The 27,925-nt window shown below is 39.2% G+C and overlaps 1 protein-coding gene across 1 annotated transcript; it reads left to right on the top strand.

Moving 5' to 3' along the window:
* MAST4 (microtubule associated serine/threonine kinase family member 4) lies at positions 1–27,910 on the top strand (the record flags this gene model as incomplete). The annotated part of the gene is made up of 15 exons (XM_010170233.1): positions 1–209; positions 910–1,048; positions 2,076–2,208; positions 2,938–3,103; positions 6,667–6,768; positions 10,671–10,793; positions 11,039–11,151; positions 13,104–13,231; positions 13,334–13,563; positions 15,388–15,588; positions 18,441–18,670; positions 20,539–20,661; positions 22,180–22,316; positions 23,006–23,187; positions 24,033–27,910. Coding segments are annotated over 15 exons (6,094 nt in total), but the record flags the coding sequence as incomplete, so codon positions are not given.
* Between the last annotated feature and the right edge of the window lie 15 nt (positions 27,911–27,925).

Here is a 27,925-nt window from a genome sequence, read left to right as displayed (position 1 = left end):
TGCGGTTTATTTTGTGAGACACAAAGAAACCAGACAAAGATTTGCCATGAAGAAAATTAATAAGCAGAATCTCATCCTCCGAAACCAGATCCAACAGGCGTTTGTCGAGCGCGATATCCTGACGTTTGCAGAAAACCCATTTGTTGTCAGCATGTATTGCTCCTTTGAAACAAGACGTCATTTATGCATGGTCATGGAATATGTAGAAGGTAAAATATTTTTTCTGTTTTGCAAAGGAAGAAGAGAGTTTTCTTACACTGAGAAAGGAAAATAAGCTGTATGGTACTTACATTAGAAAGGCCCCCTGTGCGTCCTCTGTCCTCTTGACAATACAGATGTGGAATCTAAGTCCAACAACAAGGTGGTTTTTTTCTGTCATTATCTCCTAGTGAGAGCTTGTAAAACACTTGTGCTCCAGCTATAGTGGGAAATAACTGCTCTTTGAATAAGTTCATCGACTGTAATTGTAAGTGTCCTAGCATTCAAAGTTCTTGTGGAAAGGCTGTTTGCTTTTCTGGAGTTAAGATTTTCATTAGCTCATGTTGAGGTATTTGTAACAGTTATTTTTCTGAAGAAAGAGGAAGCAATTTGAAAAGGTGCTGTGGTTGTGGCAGCTTTTAATTTTGTCTGTGCCCCTCACCCTTTTTTTCTTTTTTTTTTTTTTGCCTTGTCTTTTTTTTTTTTGGTAGTAGCACAGATTTTATTGGTTTCCAGATGAACCCTTTTACTGCTCACTCCCAGCTTCACACTGTTTCCAGTACAGTAGTTGGTGTGGTTACATGTTCAATTAAATCACCTGACTGAAAAATAAAACATTTATGACTACAGTTTGTGTCTCTTTCTGCAGCATTATACTGATAAACCTATGAATTTGTAGTGTCATCTGGAACATTTGTCCTGTTTCCACAGGTGGAGACTGTGCTACTTTGATGAAGAATATGGGTCCCTTACCTGTAGATATGGCAAGGATGTACTTTGCAGAGACTGTTCTGGCCTTGGAATACCTTCATAATTATGGGATTGTACACAGGGATTTGAAACCAGACAAGTATGTGTATAGAATATAACCAAAAGAGGACTTTCAAACTGTTAGATAAAATACAGAAGGTGTAAACTTGCTTTGAATGTTTTTGAAATATTTTTTTTATTGTGAATGTTACGTAGATTCACGATTTCTGCACAATATTTGAATTTTAATTACCTATAGTTACAGACAAGGTGTTTTTTCCAAAAGAGTTTTTTAAAATTTTCTGTCTTTAAGATGGAAGAGGCTGTTGGAGTAGCTAAAGATTCTTCTGGTTGAAATGGAGGGAAATGCATTTTAGTCATTAAGGAAAAGATCTTTCAAAGTGTGCTTAAAGCTTTGATACAAATTATCATCAATTTGAAGATATTTGCTTGTATGAAGACAAGATTGACCAGATTGGGAAATCTTTCCTGTGGCATGTGTTTTGTTTTGTTTCAATATTTAGAAATAAAATACTTCTCCTATGCATGTAAATAACAGTACAGCAAGTAGCTGCAGTAAAATGTACGGCTATTGCAGCTCCATTAATCTTCTTCCCTGTTTCACATTTAAAAAAAAACCCAAGAACTGGAGTCACGTCTGTTCAGTGACAACGCTTTCATAGCATGATAGCTCAGGCCAGTGCAGTGTTAATTACTAACTAACTTAATACCTGAGGTTGTTTTTCAAATTAATGACCCATTTTGTTGCAGACAGAAAATGCTCACCTCACTTCAGAAGCGACATTTATTCTATTCTGGGTCTTTCAGATGATGACTGTTTCTTTTTCTTCAAAGCATCTATCATTCTGATCTTGACACTTGTATGGTTATGTAAGATATTTTGCAATTGCCTATAAAAAGTTTGTTTACATCTGGTAATATTAACAAATGTAAGACTGTCAGATTTTAAGTTGCTTATTTTGTACCTGGTTAAATTACTTTTTAAGCTGTCTTTGTATTTTTGCAGTGCTAATGAAACATTTTACTCCAATTAGTATAATACTAACATTAATAAGTACATAATATTGAATTACAGCACAGTAACTTCAGATCATTCTAATTTTCAGTTTATTGGTAACATCCATGGGCCATATAAAGCTTACAGACTTTGGCCTGTCAAAGGTGGGGCTAATGAGTTTGACTACCAATCTGTATGAGGGTCACATTGAGAAGGATGCCAGAGAATTCCTTGACAAACAAGTAAGACACAGCTTTTTTCATTTCTACATTGACTGTTCAAATGAAGTGATGTTTTGCGAGCAGAATGTACCATATTACTGTATAAACTGTTGTTATTTCTGCACTGGTGTTCTGATTTTGTATGCCAGTTACTTTTACTGATGCCCTGCAGATTGTTCTAGGCTTTTTTTCCTTCTACATTAGGATCTATTAGTAAGATGAACAACCTAATTGTGTGTGAGTGGATCTGTGAGAGAGACAAATGGAAAACTGTTTTTGTAAGGAATTCAGAAGTCTCAGCAGAGTACTTGTGGAGTTCATGATGCATTGTACAACCAAGGGTGCTAAAATCCTTGCTATGGCCCATTTCCCTTTAAGCATGCCTCATTACCATTGCTCACAATCTGTTCACTGTAAAAGTTACTTAAGATAAAAACATCACAACTTTCATGTAAAAATAAGGATATGTTTAAATTAAATAAAATATATGCTGTAGTGGACTCCCATGTATGAAATGCAAACTGTCCTTTGCATGACAGGTATGCAAATGTTGACTGTGATGTCTGTAAATGTAACTAGGTCATTCTAAAAATATTAGCAGTTATGCAAACTCAGCAGACTAAGACCTACTGAATTCCATTTCATGCTTCTGTATTATTTTATATTTCAGGAATTACAAATGATGTGTCATAGCTCAATTAGACTAGTTTTACCATTATGCTTGTTTGTTTGTTTGTTTTTTTCTTTTAGGTTTGTGGTACGCCTGAATACATAGCTCCTGAAGTAATACTGAGACAGGGTTATGGAAAACCAGTGGACTGGTGGGCTATGGGAATTATCCTTTATGAATTTCTTGTTGGATGTGTGCCATTCTTTGGAGACACACCAGAAGAGCTTTTTGGACAAGTAATCAGTGGTGAGGATAATCACAAAAACCCCCAAATTTCTTAGCTTGCCATGAAACATTTCCACTTCTGTTAATAGTAAAAATATTTACAACTTTACTGGTTGACTAGGTTTTCAGGTTTTTCTGCTCAAAAACCCTCTGTTATCATAATATTGTAATAAAAAATTTTCTGTCAAAGCAATAAGAATAAAAGCTGAACTTACTGTACATTGTTGCTAAGTACAGAAATGCAGTAATGTGGAATACCATGGCTAAGCTGCACTGTTTGAAAAAGTAAAAGCAGTGTTAGTAGAAAAGTAGTGCCACTATGGCACAGTGATTTCTGTCTTTAATAAAGAAATCATACCAGGGAAGAAACAGTTAAAATAAATTTGCATCAGTGGGAATATGCCTCATGGCACAATGAAGAAATTAACAAAGATGTAATAAAACCCTAAAGCAAATGTATCTCAAATAATAAATAATGAGAAAGAGAAAGAAACAAATTCAATTCACAGATTGTTAATGATTTCATTGGTGATTGTTGTAGTGTAATGTTATTTCTGTAGCAGCTGTTCTTTTTCCATTTAAAATTCAATAACCTTTTAGATCTTAACCTGCAAGCTGACCCTAAGTATTGTTATGTGGCTTGTGGCAAAACTGAATGATAATTAAACAGAATTGTTTACTATCCTACCTGCTGTTTCCATAAATTTCCCAGATGCATAGATGTAGAGGACCTCTATTTATGCCAAAAGTTTTAACAGAATGGCACCTCTGTTACTGACTATTTCCCAGACTGTTTTATGGTCTGTTTAAAAAGTCCCAATACCTAAGATTTAAAATTAAATAAAATAATATAAAAAAATCCCAAGCAGACAAAAAAAAAACCAACAGAAACAAAACTGTTCTTGTAGTACCTTTACTTTCTGAGAACGCAACAAATCCGCTTTTTTGCTTCGGGAGACTTTCTGTAATCATCTCTTTGCTCCATCTCTGAAGCTGAAAGCCAGACGTGTTTGTAAACTGTAATGAAATAGACGTGTGAGTTGCCTCTAGTATATGACCTCTCTATACAATATCCTAGCTGTTCATGGATTTATAAACACATTTTCTGATGTGATACACAGAGGCCTGAGTGGAAAGGAGAATCAAGTGTTTAATTAACACAAGCAGCGAATGCTGGCTTTATTCTGGGTGCCTCATGGCTGCGATGCATATTCATGCTTTATTTTCCAAATCAGATTTAAACTGCAGGCAGGCAAACGTGGAAATAACTTATGTTTTTACTGCATTTCCAGACACAGACACATGGGTATGTTACTATCTTTATGCTCTCTTACTGGGAGAAGGGGGAGGGAATGGTCTAAAATTAATTACAACATTTGCACTTCAGACTTTATTTGTATGTGGCACTTATTTTACATTTTGTGAAACAAATTGTGTAATGTGTTACAATCTAGCTGATGCTTATATAAATAACTTTATTTGTTTAAATGTGTCCATTTATCCTCCAGAAATTGTAGAAGTGTATGTTTGTGAAACTGATCTATTGTCACTCACTTTCCAAGAGTGTTGGTCAGCTTATTTTCTTGATTCGATGTTGACTTGTCAGTTTCTTCTCTTTTATTTTAAATATCCTTACTTACTGAAATAATTTTTTGTGTCAGTATCTGCAAGATAACTCGTTAGATAAGTTTCCTATGGTAAAATATTTGAGCCCCTTGTATTCAACTGTAAAAGCTGTGCTGAAGAACCGAAACTATAGCCTAGACTTTTATGCCAGTTTCTGTGAGTGAAATCTACATTCGACTTGAAAATCTACTTTAAAATCTTGCCCCCTCATTTTACCTCACTCCTTCTTCATTGTATGTTGCCTTTCCTGCCCCCAGGTTGTATGAATACAACTGTGGGAGGCCTCAGTGTAAACTTAGATGCCTAAAATGGTGGGGGCTGCATGGCCAGCAGGTCAAGGAAGGTGATTCTCCCCCTCTACTCTGCTCTCCTGAGACCCCACCTGGAGTACTGCATCCAGCTCAGGGGCCCTCAACATAAGGAGGACATGAATTTCCTGGAGCGAGTCTGAGGAGGCCACCAGGATGATCCGAGGGCTGGAGCACCTCCCCTATGAGGACAGGCTGAGAGAGTTGGGGCTGTTCAGCCTGGAGAAGAGAAGGCTCCGGGGAGACCTTACAGCAGCCTTCCACTACCTGAAGGGGCCTACAGGAAAGCTGGGGAGGGACTTTTTAAAAGGGCAGGTAGTGACAGAACAAGGGGTAATGGCTTTAAACTGGAAGAGGAGAGATTTAGATTAGACATTAGGAAGAAATTCTTTACTGTGAGGGTGGTGAGACATCAGAACAGGCTGCTCAGAGAGAAGTTGTGGATGTCCCCTCCCTGGAAGTGTTCAAGGCCAGGCTGGATGAGGCTTTGAGCAGGCAGGTCTAGTGGAAGGTGTCCCTGCTCATGGCAGAGGGCTTGGAACTAGATGATCTTTAAGGTCCCTTCCAACCCAAACCATTCTGTGATTCTATGATAATGTTCCAGAAACAGGTTACATTTCACACCTGTTTATTTCAGTACTTTTCCTTGAACACTGAAATAAAAAGATTCAAGTTGTGTGTAGCCTCTGATTATTTTTTCTTCAATGATGATAATTTTGAAGGAAAAGTCTAGATCATATAATGACAACAAAATCCTTAACAACCTTCTGTATTTCTTGAGCTCCTAGCATTGTTTCTCTGATGCCAAAATCCTTCTGCCTCCCAAGAAACTTCTGCAAAGTTTTGTCTAAACCTACAATATATTACATTTGTGGAGGCAGCTTCAGCTAAAGATCAGATAAAACTTGCTGTATAAGCGGTTATAAAGTTCGTGTTCATATTGAAACTGTCAAAAATTTCCATTGATAATTATAAATGAAAGTTTGGCAGAGTTTTTATTCAGCCTTACCTGAATGTTGCATGGTTTAGTATCTTGACTACATGATTTGGGTCCATCTTGCTGTGAAGTGCAAAAGCCTTAACAGTCAGTAGAGTGAGGTGGTTTTCCTCTGAAGTATGAGACACTTGGAGAAAAGCTTCATTGGCATGTATCTCACCAGAGCAGAATCTGATACCTCGACCCTTAGTCATGGGAGTGAGTCTGCTAGCATTAGAGAAGGATTACGGCTGGGCGTGAGCAGTGACTACTGGGTCAGATCATCTGTGTCCATCTTAACAGCAGTTTCCATGGAATAGAGCTAAAATTTAAACCATGATTTTGAGAGGGCAGGGAGAAGGGACAGCATACAAGTTGTGCTTGCTAATATTTTGCAGTCGTTTTCCATGAGCCAAGCATTCCTGTATTCTGTTTTTAAACACTGTTTTGGGTTAGAGGATACGTCAGAGGAAATGAGAACATAACAGTATGTTTATGGAGTCTGTATAGAGGGTATAAAAATCAGAAGTCATTGGTATGCAATGGAGAGCAACTTGAAATTTGTTGCCTTAACTCTCACTTTACTGCTAGCTTGCTGTGAGAGGTTTCACAGAGTTTCTGCTGAATGTTTGGATCAGACTTCAGTAATAACAAACAACTTTCTCTTTTGCTAGATGAAATCAACTGGCCTGAAAAGGATGAAGCACCACCTCCAGATGCCCAGGATCTGATTACCCTGCTGCTCAGGCAGAATCCTTTGGAAAGACTGGGAACAGGTTAGGAGGCACTATTTTAAATTGTTCTTGTGCTAGAAATAGCTTCTATATTTGGCATTGGGAGCTTTTGCTTACCTATTTGTTTTGCCTCAGAAACATCTATCAGGGCAAATAGAATGACAACATGCTCTTATAGCAGTGGGTATTGTATAGATTCAGACCAGTAATATGAGCTTAACAAGACGAGGACTGTCTTTTTTTTTTTTTTTTTTGAGTTTACATGAGGTCATTTGCATTTACTCTTCATGCATACAGTATAAAATAACTAAACAGAGAAATAGAGAAGGAGAATCAATACACAACTGATGCTTTCCTTTTTAACCTGGCAAATTAGTTCCTCCAGACTTTAGGGTGAGTGATGAGCACTCAAACTAATAATTCAGAAATGACTGACGGAGGTGGTGTTGTGAAAGGTCTTGTCATTCTCATTCAGCAAGCACTACTGCCTTGCATGAAAAAGAATAAAACCAAAAGTGTGAATGATAAGGAAGTAAATAGGTATTGGTGAGAACACAAGCTGCCAGTTTATTCCACTGTGATCATTCAGTGCTGTGCTTATTCCATTTTGAGAGAAGAACCTGGCATGCAGTATTAGGAGCAGTGAGCCTGCATAGGCTAATGTAAGCAGTATGTATTTATGCACTAGAGTTTATTTGTTAGTTGCTGGAGCAGGATTTATTTTGGAATTCAGGTGAGAGGCAGTAGTGAAGAATATTGCACATGATTTTTGAAGTGTTAATGTATGGGAACCCTGGTCAATGACTGCCATCCCACTGGGCAAAGCATTATGTATAGCAAAAAAGGCCTCCTACATAAAAGAGACAGAAAATAAAGGTATAGTCCTATTTATAGTGAACACTATATGCCATGAATATAAGTACATTGGGGATGCTAAGGAAACCAAGTGGCAGGTTGAGTCAGCATGAGAGCACTTAGAAGACTGCTGGCAGAATGGAGTCTAGTGATCAGGTTGTGCTGCATTTTTTTTAGAGCTAGTACAAAAAGGAGCTTTAGGAATCAGTTCATACTGGCCTTACCACAGCCACTCAGGGGGCACGTGGGTATAACCCAGACTCCAGGTGCTATTGGTGTGGTCCCAAATAATAGGTTTTCCTTTGGGACATGGTGATGTGACTGAGATGAGTGAAGTGCACGTCCCTCGCTCCCTGAGTGTCTGGGTCTGTATGACCAGCCCTTAGACTTCACTGTAGCTGATGGTCTGGAGTAAGTGGCATCCAGCAAAGTTTGTTGTTCTCACTTGCTGTGTATGGAACAAATTAAGAGTGGGGGAGGTATTGTGGCCCAGTCAGCTTCTCCACTTGCTGCCTACTTCATCTGTTGCAAAGGGCACCGCTGCCGAAAGCAAAAGGAGGAGCCGCAGCTAGTTCCATTCCCTTATTTTAAGTTAATTTAAATACTCCTTTCAGGCATTATTGTTTCATTGCCAGGATGCTTTTTCCTGGTAAACACAGTGTTAATTCAAGACTGTCACCCTGTGACAGGCTGGATCAGAAGTAGATTGCAAATTCTGCCTCCTTTGCCACAGCTGGTTGAGAAAGTGAATTGACTAGAATGAGGCTGGCTTAACTACTGTAATGGTCACTGCCACCACATGAAGCATCTGTGCAGCTAATTTACAGGCCGATTTCTTTCAACTCTCTCAAGAGCTGGCAGTCTGAAGAAGGAAATTGGTCAGCCACTTCTTGAAGCACAGAAGAGTGTTTAGAAATCGCAACAAAGTTTTGGGGTTTTTTTAAGTGTCAGAAGCAACTCACAGAAATGTGTGAGGCTGCAATGTGACAGGTTCCATGGGGCACTGGAAAATAGCACAGTTTATCCTAGGCTCCACCATGCATTTCAAATGACAGCCCTATCTATTTAATACATATTAGCTAGGTGCGTAACACTCCATGAAAATTGTAATTATGTATTTGCTCAGGAGACCTGAGTGGCATAGTCAAGTTGAAGGAAGATAGATAGGTACCATACTTGTTTTAGAGAAGGAAAATGACAGAAAAAAGACCTCTTTGAGTTTAAAGTGTTTGATACCAATCAAGAATTCTACAGTTCTGAAGTGATAACCCATTACTCTGCTCAGAGAAATGTTTACTCCTTGGCTAGTGACTTAAAATCGGAAGTGATTTTCATTTCCTTTGGGAACGTTTGGCTTCTATGGGTTTTTCCCTGATGCAGTCAGAAAAGCGAAGAACCCAACCTAGAAATCTTGACACTCTTAGAGACCAGTTTTGGAGACTTCATGCTTTTTCTGTGTCTCTGTCCTGACTTACCCTTGACATAGGGAAGTTTACATGCTGTATCAATATGGTGAGTTGACCTTGACTGGCTGCCAGGTGCACACCAAGCTGCTGTATCACTCCCTCTCATCAACTGGACAGGGGAAGAAAATATGATGCAAGGCTCATGGGTTGAGATATGGATGGAGAGATCACTCAGCAATTACTATCACAGGCAAAACAGACTCATCTTGGGGAAGTTAATTTATTACCAAGTAACAACATAGTAGGAGAATGAGAAATAAGAACGAATCTAGAAACACCTTCTCCCCACCCCTCCCTTCTTCCCAGGTTCAAAGTCACTCCCAGTTTCTTTACCTCCTTTTCAAGCAGCATGGGGGAATGCAGAATTGGGGTTGTAGTCAGTTCATTATGTATTTGCCACTCCTTCCTCCTCATGCTCTTCCCCTGTTCTAGCATGGTGTCCCTCCCACAGGAGACAGTCCTCCACAAACTTCTCCAACATGAGTCCTTCCCACAGGCTGCAGTCCTTCACAAGCAGCTCCAGTGTGGGTGCCTTCCATGGGGTACAAGTCCTGACAGCAAACCTGGTCCACTGTGTGCTCCTCTTTCTCTGTGGGGCCACAGGTCCTGCCAGGAGTGTGCTCCAGCATGGGCTTCCCTTGGCGTCACAGTCTCTTTGGGCATCCACCTGCTGTGACGTGGGGTTCTCCATGGGCTGGAAGTGGACATCTGCTCCACCATGGACCTCCATGGGCTGCAGGGGGACAGCCTGCCTCATCATGATCTTAGACCCCATGGGCTACAGGAGAATCTCTGCTCTGGCACCTGCAGCACCTCCTCCCCCTCCTTCTTCATGGACCTTGGTGTCTGCAGAGCTGTTTCTCTCACACATTCTCACTCCTCTCTCCCAGCTGCTGTTGTGCAGCAAGTTTTTTACGCTTTCATAAACGTGTATCACAGAGGCACTACCACTCTCGCGGATGGGCTCAGCCTTGGCCAGTGGTATGTCAGTTTTGGAGCTGGCTGGTGCTGGATCTCTCTTCATGGGGAAAAGCTTCTGGCATCTTTAAAACCCCCCCCCCCCCCCTTCATTATATCTTACAGTTGTTTCTTAACTTCAGACTAGTGTAATTGTTGAATACACATTATAACAAGTAGGCAGTAATCAATCAATAAAAAGCTAAATGATAAGGTATCTCCTATAGAATTGTGTATTACTGCCATAAAACACCAAAATGATATTTACACTGAGCAGCTATTAAGAATCATTCTTCATTGCTTTCTAACTTGTATTTGCTCACCTAGTGCACATATTTATATTTTGATGACTACTACTACTACATCTGATGCTTCTAACTAATGTGTAGCCGATAGATAATAATTAGTGCATCTGGAAAAAGTATAAATGGTAAAAGAATGAAGATGATAAAACAATGCCAACACTGTTAAAGAAATGGCAACAACAAGACAGGGAGGTGGTCTGTCAGGTTTAGGAGATTCTAGTGGAAATGGGTAATAGATGGTCCTGCCTACAGTGATGACTGCCTTTCTGTGGTAATTTGCCTTTTTTTACTAGGGGTTTAGTTCAATTACTGTCAGAGGATTTGGGATAGTTTGCTCAGTGTTTTTCTCTGGCTCCACCAGGTGGTGCGTATGAAGTCAAGCAGCACAAGTTCTTCAGGAACCTTGACTGGAATAGTCTGTTGAGGCAGAAAGCAGAATTTATTCCGCAATTGGAGTCTGAAGATGACACAAGTTATTTTGACAGTAGGTATTTTATGGTATTAAAAAACTATGATGAAAGTCATGTTTAAATAATCACTGCCTTTCACTTCTGCTTATTGCTTTGAAAATCTCCTTTATCAGAACCACTGTCAGCTCTGCAGTTTGACTGATGGTTTGACATTTCAGCAGAAATAATCTTAAGAATAAAATTATACTTTTAGTTGATATTAAAGCTTGGCACTCATTCTTCCTGATAAATTCAAATACTTTATTTCCCTTGACTGTAGCTCGTTCTGAGAAATACCACCATATGGAAACTGAGGAAGAAGATGATACCAATGATGAAGATTTTAATTTGGAGATAAGACAGTTTTCCTCATGTTCACACAGATTTTCAAAAGTAAGTAAAAATTACTGTGATGTTAGTACATATTGTGTACATAAATGTTTTGCTACTATTCCGGAGTTTGCAAATGTTAAATATAGAAGAGGTGTATAAGGCATTGTTTCTTCAATAAATGATAACTGAAATCAAGCAGGAATTAAATGGATACCATTAAATCAAACCATAAGATTATGTGGGAAAGTAATTACTTGAAACCTTGAGAAGGTAATAGAAAATTATATAAATAGGTTGGTATTTTCTGTAGAAAATTCTTTATAGTATAAGAGAAATTTTAGGGAAACTGTTCTGTTAAATACTAGTACATGTTCCGTATGTTCGTTTCCTCGTACCTAGTTTGCATGCTGCTTCAGTTGTGTCCTGTGTATCTTGCAGGTGATGACATAGCAACGATTACAGTACTAGCTTATAGTAGTTATTAATTAAATTATAAAAGACCGAAAGGAGAAAGCAAAGTAGTGGTTTGAATGTGAATTGATCAAGGAGAAATGTGGATTTGAGGGAGTGATATAAATGCTTTGAATTAAAGGTAAACTCAACAGTCTAAAGGGTAGTATATTTTAGTAGTTGAGATGAGATATAATTACTGCTAGACAAGGAATGCCAGTAGGAGCAGAGTGGACATGGTCAGGAAATACTAAATAAATAAATGGGCAGGAAATAATGGAAGTGGAATGTCTAACAAGCGTGCTTTTAGTCTTAACATAGTATCCAGCAGCGATTTTTCAAAAGCTTTCTATTTTAAAAGTTTCTTTAACCTAGTTGAGGAACTATTCAAAGTTATTTGGAAAGTCTGTGTTTGTATCTCATTTATCTTGCGTTATGCTTTAAGTAATTGTTGGATTTTATGCTGGCTCTGCAGTACCACATAAGTATTGTATCTGTGGTAGCATGGAAGAGCAGACACAGGAACTGTGTTATCCTTTCTGTGTAAACTCCTTATTTTGACTTGTTGGAATGTTTTGAATTCACATAATGGTAAATGATGCAGTCTCTTTGGAGATAGCTTGGACAAGAGGCAGTGGACACGAACTGAAACGCAGGAAGTTCTGTCTGAAGATAAGGAAACACTTTCTTACTGTGAGGGTGTTCGAGCACTGGCACAGGTTGTCCAGACAGGTTGTGGAGCCTCCAACCTTGGAGATCTCCAAAAGCTGTGTGGACACAGTCCTGGGCAGCCAGCTCTAGATGACTCTGCTTGAGCAGGGGGGGTTGGACAACATGACTCACAGAGGTCCCTTCCAACCTCATTCTGTGTTTCTGTGAACTTCTGTCCTTTTGAAAGCTCTGTACCACAGTAATAGTTTTGTTTGTTTATGTCATTATGTCATTGGGTCTCTAGCTGTGCCTCTTAGGATGTAGAATCTGCAGCTGACAATTTCTGAGTGTTATTTGTCAGCTAAGCAAACAACAGACTTCCAATGATCAGAATTTTTTTTTTTTCTAAATCCTTTAGCCAAGTAATTTATTCTTAACTTCAGAATCAATTCAGGTTCATTTTTCTGCTTTCCACACATGACGGGTAGATACTAAGTCAGTATCTTAGGGTTGGGGCTTTTTTTGCCTTGATTGGCTATGGCTATATGGTTGTTAATTAATCCAGGATGTACATTGATCCTGTGACCTAGAGATTCCAAGGCTGTGGATTTTGTTTGTACTCTCTTGATTCACACAGTGAAATAGGAAGAAAGCTGATGAATTTGTAATAAGAAGAGATGTTGTTCATGACCTTGTACATGAATTCTCCAAAGCAAAACAGGAAAGCATTTGGAGAACACAAACTCTTGGAAATTGAAAGAGGCTCAATAAGTTTGAAGTTTGCGCTCTGAAGTACTGTATAAGCATTTAGAACATGCAGTGTATAACCTGAAATGTGCTTTCCTGCATATCTTTTCGTATCAAATGTCAGTAATGAGTTGGGTTTGTTTGTTTCTTTTTGTCTGTAACAGGTTTTTAGTAGCATAGATCGAGTCACTCAAACACAAGGTGAGGAAAAGGAAGATGCAGGAGATAAAACAAAAAGTGTAACGTTGCCTTCTGTGGAATCTTTAAGCTGGAGTTCAGAATATTCTGAAATGTAAGTAGAAGGAGGTGCTGGAAATGGTCCATGTCCTGCTTGCTAGGTAGGAGACCTCCTCATTTCAATAACTGCATGAGAGTTTGCTTATTTTTAATGCAGACAAGTATCTACATCTGTTTCCTCTGACACTGAGAGTAGCAGACAGCGACACAGTTCTGGTTTGCTTCCAAAGTTGGCCATATCAGCTGAAGGAGAACACGGTGATTCCACTGGCTTAGTGGAACCCCGGGAGGAACAGGAAAAGCCTGCGTTTGCGAGTGAGGAAATAATGCAAGATGAACCTGAAGTAACCACTCCAGCAAGTACAATCAGCAGCTCCACACTATCAGGTAATTCACAGTGGATCTCTTGACTGATGACATTATAATCAGTTGTTGGCCTCCTTTGTTTAGGAGTAACATTCATGGATTTAGAAATTCTGTATTTCAGAAGTGCTTAAAGAAAAAAGCTCCCAAGAGAGGCCTGGTTTGGGCTTACGTCCAGACTAATAAACTGACATGAAAATATGTATGAGAAAGTGTAAATGTTTTTGGAAATGCCTACATTTGGTGTCCCCTCACTGACTGAAGGGCTGCTAGGCAAGTGATTAAAGCAGTGACTTCAACATAGAGCCTTTGCAGATCCTTCTGGATCCTCTAGAAAAAGGGAGTCTGAGATCCCTTGAGCACTTAAAGGACTATTTTTATATCTTCCCTTGCTGAAGTTAGTGATCTTTTTAGTTGCTCATCCTGAAGGCATTCCAGCTGATCTGTATTATTGTTTTCTATAGCTGTGCTGCACCATTGTGTGTTTTTTACTTGTCATCTCAATGGTGTACACCCTTCAGAATTGGCAGAGTTGTCTTTGACTTGTAGAAGTCACTTTTGTCATTAGGAATTTAGGAATGAGTGTTGAAAACCATTCCCTGCTTAAATAATGTATTTCATTTATGCATCCTTCTCCCAGCACAAGTGTTTGTGTGCATTTCAGTAGAATCCAGGCCCTGGTATCTTGCTGATTGTGTACTTTCAGGGGAGTGTTTTGTATAACTGTTGGAAGACCTGATACTTAACACAGATTTAAGCCTTACTGGTCTCACGATTGTCTATATATAGGTTCTAGTTACTTTCTCCCCACATTTACTTGCCTTCAGCTTATTTCTCTTTTGCACCTCACTGACTTTTCTCAAGATACTTTGTTCTGTTCTCGTACTCCTGATTTCCTTGTGGTCTGCATTTTACTCCCCCTTCCTCCTCTCCATTTCTGAGAAAATATATTTCCTCAGGCTCATTCAGCTTGTCTAAAACCTTGACTGTGCTGTATCCCGACTCTTGCCCGCTTCCCCTGGTCCCATATTACAGTGTTGGCATTAGAACAGCAGTCACAGTGATAACTCAAAGCATCTGATGCTCTTCTATTACTTACCAATTACACTTATGAATAATTTTGTTCTTCTGCGATCTTAAGAAAAATATTAGGAAGTACTGCTATGTCTTTAAATAGGCAAACTACCTTTGATGCATACAACTTTCCTGTGACATCTTTGAATTTTTTAAGAACTCACTTGAAGGTTGTCCATGTGACACCAGGCCTTTATGGTTCTTTTTAATTGTTTGAAATGTTGCTGTCCTTCTTCTGTTCCATATTGTGGAAGTTTATTATGTGCAATAGAGTAGTGCCAATGTGGTTGTTGTAGTACTGAGTTTTGTGGTGATAGGTATCTTTCTACTGTGTGGTAGAAAACCACCCAGAGAATAAAAGGAAAATATAATAATTAAAAATAAAATTATACTTAGTGTTTTAATGATTTTGGAAGAGTTGTTAAGCTGATAGCAACCTTTGTAGGATTGGAGCCTTTCATTTACTTTAGGAAGAATTCACATGAAAAATAAATGCATGGTTAAGTTCTCTATGGTGAGTGCTGTATATGGAGATACCAGATTTGCTTCAGCTTTTCTCTCTTACTTTACTTAAGTTAGTGACTACAAGAAACTTATTTCAGTTCATTCTGTTAACCTTTATGCATTCTGTAAGCCTGGAAGAATTACTTGGGTTTCTGTTATGTTGTTTCATGAACTTGCTAACAGAAAGAAAAATTCTGCTCTCAAAAGTGTACTGTTTCCCCTCCTTGACCCCCAGTTTTCCCTCAATGTGTTTATCCCTTCTTTGTACAGTTGGCAGTTTCTCAGAGCACTTAGATCAGATAAATGGAAGAAGTGAGAGTGTGGACAGTACAGATAACTCCTCAAAGCCACCCAGTGAAGTTGCAGCTCACATGGCTCGTCAGCGATTAGAAAGCACGGAGAAAAAGAAGATCTCTGGAAAAGTCACAAAGTCCCTTTCTGCAAGTGCTTTGTCCCTCATGATCCCAGGAGGTAGAGATAAATATTTTTGTTTGAAATATTATGGTTTGTGCATACTTGATGGTTTATGATGTAAATAGAAGCTTTTGGATAGTCCAGAATGGATTCCATGTCACGCTTTGTTTCTCTTGTTCATGTGCATTACTAGATGGTCCGATCTTGTCAGCAAATTACAATGGTCACATTACAGCTAAGTGACCTTCTCTGACAGGCAAAAACATAGCTTGGTAGTGACTGCTTTGTGTTCAACCATGTGCATGCACAGCAGGATGCAGGTTTAAATCTTTGCCCCAGCCTACAATAAGGGTGTAGCTTAAGTTTTAAGTAGCTCACTACATACAGCTCCAAGAATAGCTTGTTTGTTACAGCAGAATGTTCAGACTGACTAGTTCTCTCCTGTCTCCCATGAGGAAAGGTGACAAGCTGGAGAGAGTTTTCACAGAAGTAGAAATAGCATGAAGGCTCCTCTTTGCACCTCATTGACATAGAGTGCTCAAAATTTGAAGCCAGAAATATTGCTGTAAGTGGAAGTATAACAGTAGTATTGGGTGTTTCCAGGTGAAGCATTGGTGCTTTGCTTTTTAATGGTTCAGAATCAAAGTCCGAATTTCTCTAACTTTGAAAGATTTTTTTTTTTCCAAAAGTGGGATTACATCTCAGCTTTGCACACTGGCCACATGCTGTTTTTAGACCTTAGGTATTCTATTTTAGGTATCTGCTGGTCTGATAACATAACCCTCCACTTGCTCCTTTTGTTCAAAGGTAGCTTTGACAGTAACTTTAGCGGGTTTCTTTGAGTCATCAGGCTACTGGAGAATTGTACGCAGGGTTGAAGAGTTGGTTCTAGCTCTCCTCTTAAGACTTCAGCTGTCTCTGGGTGGTAGAGCACATGTGCCCTGCATGCTCCTTAATACCTTGGAGAGCAAACACAGTGCTATTGCACGTGTGTTTTGGAGACCTTGGAGAGGTGAAAAGCCCATCTGATTCCCTGTTACTGCAGGAATTTCTCATTCACCTCATGTTTTTATACCCTTCTTCACCATACAGTTTGAAGAACAGCATAGGCTTCCTATGCAGTACTTGCAATTCCAGCAGCTAACCATGAGGATTTTTTTAATGAGATAAGTCAAGAGGAAAATGTTACTTCCCAGTTAAAGAGGAATATTTTGCCCCTGCTTGAATGAGGGCAACTAGGTAATGATGAAAAGAATACTTAGCATTTCTGTGTTGCTGTCCAAATATGAATGATCATTCTTGCAAAATGCATGAAAGATAGGAGGATTACTTTGTTTTTACAATGAGAAAGATAGTGACTGTGTGCTCAACCTGTTCACGACAGTGTTGACGCTGAAAACTGCAAGTAGCTTGCGAACACTCTAGGCTTGTTCCTTGTATAGATTCTTTCTTCTAAATAATATATCTCTCCCAAATGTTGTGCGGTTTTTTGTGTACTCCTGTAACAGTTAGCACCATGGTTATTTTTTTTCTGCTTGTAGAAGGCTTGTAGTGCATGTTAATTATTGAGATTAGCTATCGCAGGAGCATGATACACACAGAGGTAATTAGACAGCCAAGTAGCACTCAGAGTTATTAATCAGTTTGTATTCTAGTAGTTCTTTCACAGCTGTTGACTAAGAATCACTGAGTTCAAAGATGATGTAGACTGAGTTACTGTACTCATTAAACTATGGGTTTTTTTCAGTTACATCTCTGCATAGTTCTGTAAAATCCAAACTTAGCTTTTCCTACACCTAAAAATGTTATCATTGTATCGACCAAAAATGTTAGTTGTACCTAACCTCTGTCCAAAAACCTGATCTTATTCCTCTTTATCCATAAAATTAACTACAGCAACAGATGGCCAGTGTTCTTGACCTGGGTCATGTAGGAAAGAGTCACAGGACTTGTCCCAGGTGCTGCAGAGGGTGGGGGATCTGGGCATTTTTCAGAGCCAGAGGGTGACAGTGACAGCCCTCCCTGGGGCTTGGCTGTTCTGTGGGATTTCAGCATTAACCCAGTGATACCAATCTTTGAGAGCCTCTGGTGGCTCACATCCAGGGAGTAGCACCTCTGCTGTCAGAGCATATCTACCCTTGCATGATATGGCTTGGCACAGACACCAAACCTGGAATCTTTGTGGGCTGCATTCCTTTCAGAGATGTCGTCCTGTTACAGTCACCGAAGTGTGTTTTATGCTGTTGCAATTGTGTTTACACGTGCACAAGTCTGAGCACATAGTACTTTCAAAACAATGTAATAAAACAAAGCTGTAATTAATATTGTTGTTGCAAGAAGTTCTTATGGTCTTATATGATATAGCAGAATGTAGAATTGAAGGCTTGGTACAAGCATTGAGTTCCTGTCCTGTGTATGTACCAACTAGATACTGTGGTTTAATTACAGTAGCCTTTAATCTGTATCTACATAAAACTGAAATAAAAAAAAACAAGCAGTGCTTTGTTTAGCACTGCTGGATGATTTTGGGGGATGGTTTTGGGTTTACTCACAATAACATTTGCTACCAAACTCTGATTTTCTTTTCATGAGTGTTTGTTAGGAATAGGCTGAGTATTGTTCTTTCTAAAAGGAAGAAGCAGTCTACATCTAACAAGTTAAACCTTGCATTAAAATACACACTTTATGCTATATTTTTGGGAAAGAAATTTAGTTCCAAGATACAGTTGTTGGTTAAACTTCTCATTCACTAAGATACACAACGATTGAGGAGGAGAGAGTGTTTATGCAAAGACGATAATGTATTTTGACACAAAGATGTCATAAAACTAAGCAGAGTCCCTTTTCTGTGTCTGTATTTGTGTGTGGTCAGAATGTACTCTTTAATAAGCAGATTTTTTTTCTTCCAGATGTGTTTGGTGTTTCTCCTTTGGGAAGTCCTATGTCTCCTCATTCCCTGTCATCTGATCCTTCATCCTCCCGAGATTCATCTCCCAGCCGTGATTCGTCGATTGCTGCTGCAAGTCCTCATCAGCCAATAGTAATTCACAGTTCAGGGAAAAAATACGGCTTCACCATCCGAGCAATCAGGGTTTATGTGGGTGACAGCGATATCTACACTGTGCATCATATTGTTTGGGTAAGATAATAGGTTTTTTTGTTGTTGTTGTTTATATACAGCCACAGAAAACTGTAAAAATGTATTTGCTCTTGATTTTTGTACCTGTGGTGTCTGTTTGTTGACAGTAACTGTACCAAACAATGTTGTACCAAGCAGTTTTTTTAAAATGAAATTCGTGCCTGTACACAAGACCAGTGTTGGCTGTAGGGACACCACAAACCTCCTTTGGCAGAAGTGGTACCTACATATGATGTTGACCTTCTGCATGAGTCAGTTCCACTTTTGGCAAGTTTGACAATTGTGAATAGTGGTGTCTTAAGTTCAGAGTACTGTGGCTTAGAAAACCAAAGGTTTGGTGCAGCCCCTCTTTGATTAAGGGCAGGAGCTGAAAAACTAAGAGGTTGTAAACAGAAATTGTTGAAATATACGTGGAATTTATAAAACTGCGTCAATTAAGGGATTCGTGAAAGTCAGCATTATTTTACTAGACACAAGTAGGCTGATTTCAAGCGCTGACTTTCTTTTGTGTAATTTGTAAATGTGCAAATCATTTCGAATTGTGGATGCCTTTGAGGATTCTCAGTCACAGGAAAAAGACTGTCTTGAATAAATCATTTATTTTTTATCCTTCATTCACTACTGATTTGAACAAAGTGGGAGACAGTCTAAAGGAAGAGATAGCAGTTCTTGCATTTCATTGGTTGTCAACCTCCTTAATTGTAAAATAAATATATATTTATGTAAATATATATTTATTTGTATTTATTTTATAATTGAAGCTGATAACAAAATATATATTTTATAAAATTTATGTATTATATGTACATAAATATTGTGTGTGTGTGTATAAACTGAAATATTTCAACTACCTTAAAATAATTTTGAAAAATTGATTACAAATATACCAAAAGCTTTGAAGTTTTTTACAGTACTTGGTTTTAAATATGTGTTGTAGGCTTTGAAGTAGCAATGCTATTGATGTGGTATTGTATTAGTCATTTTTCATTCATATTGTTTACCTTTAAGACCTATTAATCTGTCAATAACATTGAACCTGGAGAATGGAGTACCTTTGATAGAAAATGGAATAAGTTAAAAAATTGGATTTCTTGCCACAAATGTAGCATTGCATCAGTGGAAGGAAGGGAAAAAATGGTACACTGCAGTAAAAGTGAAACCTTAGCTTTTTTGCAAAACACTAGGTTTGGGTTTTGGTTTGGTTTGTTTTTTTTAGCTCTGTAAACACTGTAAGCTTCAATGGTGGCTGCATGACTTAAAATTATTCAAAAGCTCATTTTAAATTTAATAAATTACTTAAGACATTTTCAAAATAATTTGCAATTCAGTTTGGTTTGATCCTTCATCACCTTTTTGCTGCATTGTTCCCTCTAATGCACAGCCTGGTGAATTTGAACAAAATGAAAATAATCCTGAACTATATGGTGAAGTTAAAGATTTTTGTCATGATTAGATACTGCCTGTGACGACTGCCTTAATTACATCGTTATTTCTCTGGTGGATACTAAAAATCTTCATTCAATTATGAAATTTTCCTATGGGGAGTGAATCACCCCTTCTTTATCATGCGTGAAAACTGCCCTGCTATACAGAGCTTACTTAATACCAGTGGCAACAAGCAGTGTTTCAGTGAGCTTTGAAACCATTTCAGGCCACTTGTAAGTACAAAGTTTGAGTAAATAGTTGATGGTGAAATGGCTGGTCTGATTTTTCTTATTTTCTTCCTTTTTATAACTTAATATATGTAAGTTTTTTTCATTGCAAACTGGTGTTATAGAAGAAGTTCATTAAACAAAGCCTGCTCTTGAAAGTGTGAAGGTTAAACAAGAATCTCTTTTGTATATATTCTCCTTGTTTCTGATTTTCAGAATGTGGAAGAAGGAGGTGCAGCTTACCAAGCAGGTTTAAAAGCTGGAGACCTGATTACTCATATCAACGGAGAGCCAGTGCATGGTCTTGTTCATACAGAAGTCATTGAGTTGTTGTTAAAGGTAACTTTTAGACAACTGGAATTCAAAAGCACTTGCTGTTTTCACTAAGGATTGAGGGGTTATGTTTATTTCCTCCAGATATTAGTTATCAGATTTTGTTGTTAAGAGTCCAAACTCTAAGCTACTGTTGCACAGATCTGGAGAAAGGTCAATGACTTCATATATCCTGCTATGATTTTAGTTTCTCTGCACTGAACTGTCACTGCTAAGGTAGCTGAAGTACATTCAAGGCGCTAACATAAAGAGATCTCTTATCTCTCAAAAAATCTGAAATTTTCAAGTACTTTCTTGAATTCCCCCATCTTCATCAGGTAATTCAGGCTTTTGATGATGATGCTACTTCTCATTTTCTCCTTCTAAAGTAAAATCAATGAGGAAAAGTGGAAACAAAGAATATGAAGTATTTTCTTGTCTACTATACAGGAACTTGCCTTTCATAATCTTAAGGCCCAAAATGTTTTTGTCTCGTATATAGCAAGAAATGTCCTACAGAGCTTCTTTGCTTAATTAAGTTCTTTTCCTGCAGTTGGACTTTTATGAATAATCAATTCCATTTTTTTTCTTCTAGAGTTTTTCAAGGTCTATTCTATTAGAAAATTATACTTATATTTTTCCTTAAAAACAAACAAAAAAAACCCCAACTTTTTAACAAAAATGCTAGTGTATTAGCTTTTTGCTGTAGCTTATCATATTACAGTTCTTATTTAATCTTCTCAGCACAGACTAACATAGGTCATAATTATTTTAGACAGCTGTGTATTTACTTCCTATGTTATTAACAATTTATGGTGTTACATGCAGAGCTTTGCCTGTCAAAGGGAGTAGTCAGTTACAAAAGATGCTTAGAAAGCAATGAAGTAATGGGGAAATGTGCTGTATCATAAATTAATTTGGGCTATTTGAATTCTTTTGGAAAGAAGTTCTCTGTAGTGGTATACAGTGCTGGGCAGGATGTGTAGATTTTTGAAACATAATACAGATAATTCCATTTCTTTTTATTTGAGTCATCCATTCATGCAAGCAGTCCTGAAAAGGCTTAACTTAATTATGTTTTTTATGTCTTTTGAACAAGATAAAAGAATAACATATAAAGATCATGTTTTCTTCTCCATTTCGTCATTGTAACAGTTGGTATCCTGAGATATGAATGGCCAGTGAATGGACCACTGTTCAGTGACAGCTGTTCTTTGTGGGAAAATAGGATGTTTCTCTAGAAGCTTTCATCTTGAAAATTGCTGTCTTGGTCAGTCCTTGATTTCCTACTGTCTAGCCACAATTATTGGAATTTCTGTTTGTCCTGAGGCTGGAATGTAGGAAGTTTAGGAAATCTGGCAAAATTTGAGAATTTTCCAGTCATTGTTTATCTGACATAAATTAGCAACATCTGCAGAGGGCTCCCTACACTGACAACTCTTACTCTGGTGCCGGAGTCCTGTCTTGTGGCATTAACATATCATGGCATAAGGCAAAGTCGTTTTGTATTATTCATGCTTAAAGGCTTTTCCTCTGTTTTGGCAGAGTGGTAACAAAGTCTCGGTAACAACAACCCCATTTGAAAACACTTCCATCAAGACAGGACCTGCCAGGCGAAACAGCTACAGGAGCCGAATGGTCAGGCGCAGTAAGAAAACCAAGAAGAAGGAGAGTTTAGAGAGGTGAGTAATCCTTTTGTTTCATGATGAATGTTGTTTGCTTATATGTGCGTATATACATAGCAATTTATTTAAAATATGAAATTAATACAGCTCTCTCTCTCGTCTTCTACATCTTTGTACCTTTTTCTGTGTGATCTATGCCTGCAGCATGTCCTTCCAATCCTGTTTTGCCTAAACTAGATCTGTTAAAATAACCCCTAAAAATTTTATATGGCACACACATAGATATGGAGAAGAATAACTGAGACTGCATCTTAATTTCATTTAAGTATATCTCTTTATATTTGTTTGATGAAACTTCCTAGTGCTAAGTTTATGGACATTTTTAGTTTGACAGTAAATTTATGTGTATTTTGTAAATACATCACTAGTACTTTATAGATACTCTTTCAGTTTTGGTTGGCTTTTAAATTCAGAAAATTAAGGTTTATACTCATAAGGAGCTAACCATTCATCTGAAATAACAACAAGCGAATTTTAGTACAGATACATTTAGTTATAATACCTATCCCACCGATTAGAAAATTGGGATATTTTCTAAACTTCACACACTGCAGTGTGCTTTCTTATGTAAACGTAGATTCAATATTTGCTTTTCTGAGGGTAATGGGAGCAGGAAGCAACTACTTGCAAGAGTTTTGCCTGTGGTAATAGTATCTTCTATAGATCCTTACTTCTTCTTGCTCTAGGAGAAGATCTCTCTTTAAAAAGCTGGCCAAGCAACCCTCTCCTCTTCTTCACACGAGCAGAAGTTTCTCCTGCCTGAACCGATCACTTTCATCAGGGGAGAGCTTGCCTGGGTCTCCAACTCACAGCTTATCTCCTAGATCACCTACCCCAAGCTACCGCTCTACTCCTGATTTTCCATCTGGTGAGTATGAAGGAGTGAAGAGCAGAGGAAAAGGACTCGAAGTGTATTCTACTTTCTGTGAGCCTCCCAGGTCTGTTACACTCTGCTAAGAGTAGTCAGCTCTGACAAGGGTAATCATTGCCCAGCTGGTTTCTGTCTGGAAAAGGGAAGAAGATTCCTGATGCAAAATCAAAGGTGTTTTCATGATACAGGAGTACCTAAAAGGAAAATGCTAGGTTTGTCCCCGAGTTTAAATCCAAGGCCAATGGCTGTAAGTTGAGTAATAAACAATCCAAGTTTGGAGTAAAAGGTAGAATCTTGCCTAGGAGAGGCTGAGTGATAAAAGAATGAAACTGAGGAAAAAATTGCTACATAATGGAACTAGCATGGGCACTCAGGAATGCAGATTTATTGCTGAAAAGATTGGCTGGATGCTGAAATGCTTATTTTCCTGGCTGCTAAAAGCCTACCCCTTTTTCTTGTTTTATTTCTGTCACGATTTTAGTGTGTACTGAAAGTGACTGCTGTTGTACAATCCCTTGGCAAAAGTAAATTATTTGGAAAGCCTTGATCGCTACTTTGAAGTGGCAGAAAGCATTATCTATTCTATTTAAATGGAAGGAAATGATAACTTAGAGGGCATGAGAAGGAACAGAGGGGGAAGGAAGAAATAACAGTGTAACTGGAATGATGAGGGGTTACAGCCCAGTCACTCAAAACCTTCCAAATTTTGGAACACTGTGGCAGCAGATGGCACGTAGGCCTTCTGGACTAATGAAAGTTCTGTGTTTCACTGAGCATTTAGGCAAGATACAAAAAAATCTTCTTAATCTTATGTTTGCTTGGTTTGTTTGTTCTTTTTGTAGGTACTAACTCTTCCCAGAGTAGCTCCCCTAGTTCAAGTGCTCCCAACTCGCCAGCTGGTTCAGGACACATAAGACCCAGCACTCTTCATGGCTTGGGTCCAAAGCTTGGTGGGCAAAGATACAGATCGGGAAGACGCAAATCAGCTGGCAGCATTCCTCTCTCTCCTCTAGCACGGACACCTTCTCCAACACCTCAGCCAACATCCCCTCAGCGATCTCCATCACCATTGCTAGGACACTCGATTGGAAATACAAAAATAGCTCAATCTTTTCCTAGCAAAATGCACTCCCCTCCAACTATTGTAAGGCATATTGTTAGGCCAAAAAGTGCAGAGCCACCAAGATCTCCACTACTAAAGAGAGTCCAGTCTGAAGAGAAACTTGCACCTTCTTACGGCAGTGATAAGAAACACTTATGTTCGCGAAAACACAGTCTGGAAGTGACCCAGGAAGAAGTGAATAAAGAATTGTCCCAAAGGGAAGTAACTCTTCAGAGCTTGGAGGAGAATGTATGTGATGTGCCATCACTCACACGAGTCAGGCCTGCAGAGCAGGGCTGCTTGAAACGACCAGTCTCTCGAAAATTAGGTAGGCAAGAATCCATTGATGAGCTAGACAGAGAGAAGCTGAAGGTCAAGATAGTTATGAAAAAGCAAGATTTTGCTGAAAAAACAAATGCTGCTGTATATGAACCTAGCAGTGAACCAGAAAATCCCAATACCTTAAGACTGGAAGAAAGAGACAAAAAAGCATTTCAGAAGGTATTAGAAAAATCAAATCAGTTTGAAACAAAAATTGTTGCTTTGGAGACTGAGTCAGCTGGAGGCATACTCAAAGACACCCTTCAAAAGAATGCAAACTTGAGATCGAATGATGGTGTTACTTTAGATGGACAAATGTTGTGTCATGGGCCTCCCCCTAATGAACTCAGTCATATTTCTTACGACTTCAAAAGAATTTCTCCTCCATGTACACTGCAAGATGCGCTACCTCAGTCTTCTGACAGGATGCTAAATGGAAAGGGAGAAAACACAGAGAAGAATGTACCGGCAAAAGAATTTGTCAAATTTGAAAGATTAGATGGTAAACTTGCAAATATTGATTATCTTAGAAAGAAAATGTCCATTGAAGAAAAAGATGACAGTGTCTGTCCAGTGCTAAAACCCAAATTGACATCGAATGTTCATGAATGCCTTCAACTTAATACAGGCAGACCCATAAACATGCAGCAGGATTCCACTGCAGTTGCTGATGGTAGAGCATTTGTCAGTAGTGCACATGCTGCTCAGATTAACTCAGTTTCGTTTGTTCCTCTCAAGACCTTGAATGGCCGAGCAGACGTAAGTGTGGAAAAATCATCCCTGATTTCCACTGAGGCTTCTGTCAGAAAAAGTCCATCAGAATATAAACTTGATGGGAGGTCTGTTTCCTGTTTGAAGCCAATAGAAGGCACACTAGACATTGCCTTACTTTCTGGGCCACAGGCTTCGAAGACCGAATTGCCTTTGTGCATGCTGCCAGAAGGACAGAGCATCAGCAGTGATGCAGGATCTCCTAAACCCTCAGCACCACAAGGGAGTGGTGGGAAGGCAGACCTGGCTTGTCAGAAAGAGCAGTTGCTAAGCTTTTCAAAATCTGTCAAAGTCAACCTATCAGAACCTTCAGTTCTGCAAACAAGCAAGAGTTCTCCAAATCCACCAGTTATCCCTGTGCCTGCCCAAGTAGTGACAGAGAAAAAGCTTTCTAGTCCAGCTGTTAAAGGCAATATTTCTGTTATTGAAACTGTTCAGAAGAAAGACACCTCCCCTTCAAAACAGAAGGACAATTCAGTGGAGGCAAAGTCTTGTGTTATTCAGAGTGTTAAAACTACTCAAACATACTCCAAACTTTCTGCTGTCCAAAGCACTCCTGAAAAAGCTGTAGGAAGAGAGAAGCAAATGCAAATGGAGTTGCCTGCCAAACAGCCAGTTGCCCAGAGAGGTTGTGAACCTATCCCTGCAAAGGTGGAAGTGATTAGGGAGCCATCTCTGAAGGTATCTGTCTCGGATGTGCTTGTAACGAGCTACTGCAAAAGCAATGAAAAAACTTCTGCTGATTTTGCTATTCCTCCTCAGATGCAAGGAAGAACGCAGGCAGCTGTCCCCAGGGCACAACCTAAGGATGGCAGAGAATCACTGAAACAGCTAGGTAAAGATGACAGCAGTGTTGCTGCTAGTTTTGTGGAAAGGGACATAACCAAGCAGAAAGTTCTCAGTGAGTCAAAGAAAGTTGTTACAGAGTCAAAGAGTGAAGGTCTTCCATCCAAACGGCCCATGCAACCCTCAACAGATTGTGATCCTAAAAATGAGAAGTCTGCGCCAGTTTCCTCTGCACAGAAGGACAATGCCAAAGGTTTAGGAAAGAAAGATCAGAAACAGCTCACTGACATAAAGCTTCAGACTACTGAGAGAGAGCATTCCAACCAAGTTCCTCGGCAGCAGCTTAACATTTCAGGCTCCCCTGCTGTGAGAGACACCGTAAGCAGAAACTGTGCTGTAGATGTTCACGAAGGTGTTCAGGAACACGTGAAGCATGCTGCCACCTGTGTGGAAAGCTGCAGCAATAAACACAGGCCAGTCTCTGATATGAGTTCTTCTAAGTCTAAGTACTTGGATAAACAGCCTTTGTTACAAAAACCATGCACTCCAACTGTAAAAGAAAAAGAAACTCCTATTCAGGTGTCTACCAGCTCCCGGAAAGATGGGAAACATGCCAGTAAAAATGTACTGGATCCCCCTTCTTCTGTTTCAGGCTCTTTTAGAAAAATGGGCAGTGAGCATGTGCAGGCTGAAAGGCCTGTGAGTTTGGAGCATGGCTCAGTAGCCACCCTCCAAATGAGCAGCATCACTCCTGACACCAAACCCAAATCCTCTGCTGTCAGCCTGGTACCAGCAGGCCCAGAGAGTTCTAAGCAGACGCAGAGGCAAGAACCAGCAGGCTTGGGGGAATCTGCTGATCAAAAGCAATTTCACCTCAGTGAAAAACAAACGATGTCTCCAGAGTTTTCCACTGTGAAAGACTGTCTCTTGCTAAACAAACAGGCAGACAGAAGTCCTAGTAATGAGAAGATCTCTGCAGACAAAAGACCGGAAGCAAAAGTATGCACTGACGCACTTTATGTTCAGCTCGACAGTGGCAAAGTAGAGCCTAGCCTTTGCCTTGCAAACAGCAATGTCAGAGGGAAAGGAGCAGAAAAAGTGGCAACAAGTAGTAAAAGCTCTCAAGATTCAAAAGGGAAAGGACAAGTTAATCAAAAACAGCCAGAGGATGCAAACAAGCAGATTGCAGTAAAACATTTGTCAGCTGCTGGTGGGCAGAGTTCTTGTCGTGTGGCTGCAACACCAGGAAAACTGCCGATTTGTTCAGCCAATTTTTCTGAATGTAGGCAAGAATTACCTGTTTTGTCTTCAGCAAAGAGTGATGCATCTTCAGCAAAGGTTAAAGCAGGCTCACCAGAGCTTTCTGCAGCCTGCAAGGAAATAAATAAGAAAAGCACCTCTGCCACAGGGAGCAGTCAGGCAGAAATTACTAAAAGTGTTTCACTGATGGCCTTGCACAGTGCTGCTGTTGTAGTAGAAGCCCACCACCCTGCTTCAAATCTTGGAGGGAAACCTGGAAATCAAGAAAAGTCTTTTTTTGTTAACACTGTGGATGTAAAGGGAAAAGATGCCATTCAGGCTCAGCAGTCTGCTTCAAGAAAACAGAATGTAGGTAAAGATTTATCCAGGTCAGCAACCACACCTGACCGCCCTAGCGCACTTTCTGATGACAAAGACTCAGCTCGTCAGCGACGAGGAAAGGAAGCTTCACGGAGCAGTCCTTCCAAAAAATCCTGTTAACTGTAAGACCTGACA

This window comes from Antrostomus carolinensis, unplaced genomic scaffold, assembly GCF_000700745.2.
Source record: "Antrostomus carolinensis isolate BGI_N321 unplaced genomic scaffold, ASM70074v2 scaffold7106, whole genome shotgun sequence".
Lineage (NCBI taxonomy): Eukaryota > Metazoa > Chordata > Aves > Caprimulgiformes > Caprimulgidae > Antrostomus > Antrostomus carolinensis.
The sequence above is the reverse complement of the archived record's forward strand: the minus strand, read 5'-3'. Positions and strand labels throughout refer to the sequence as shown.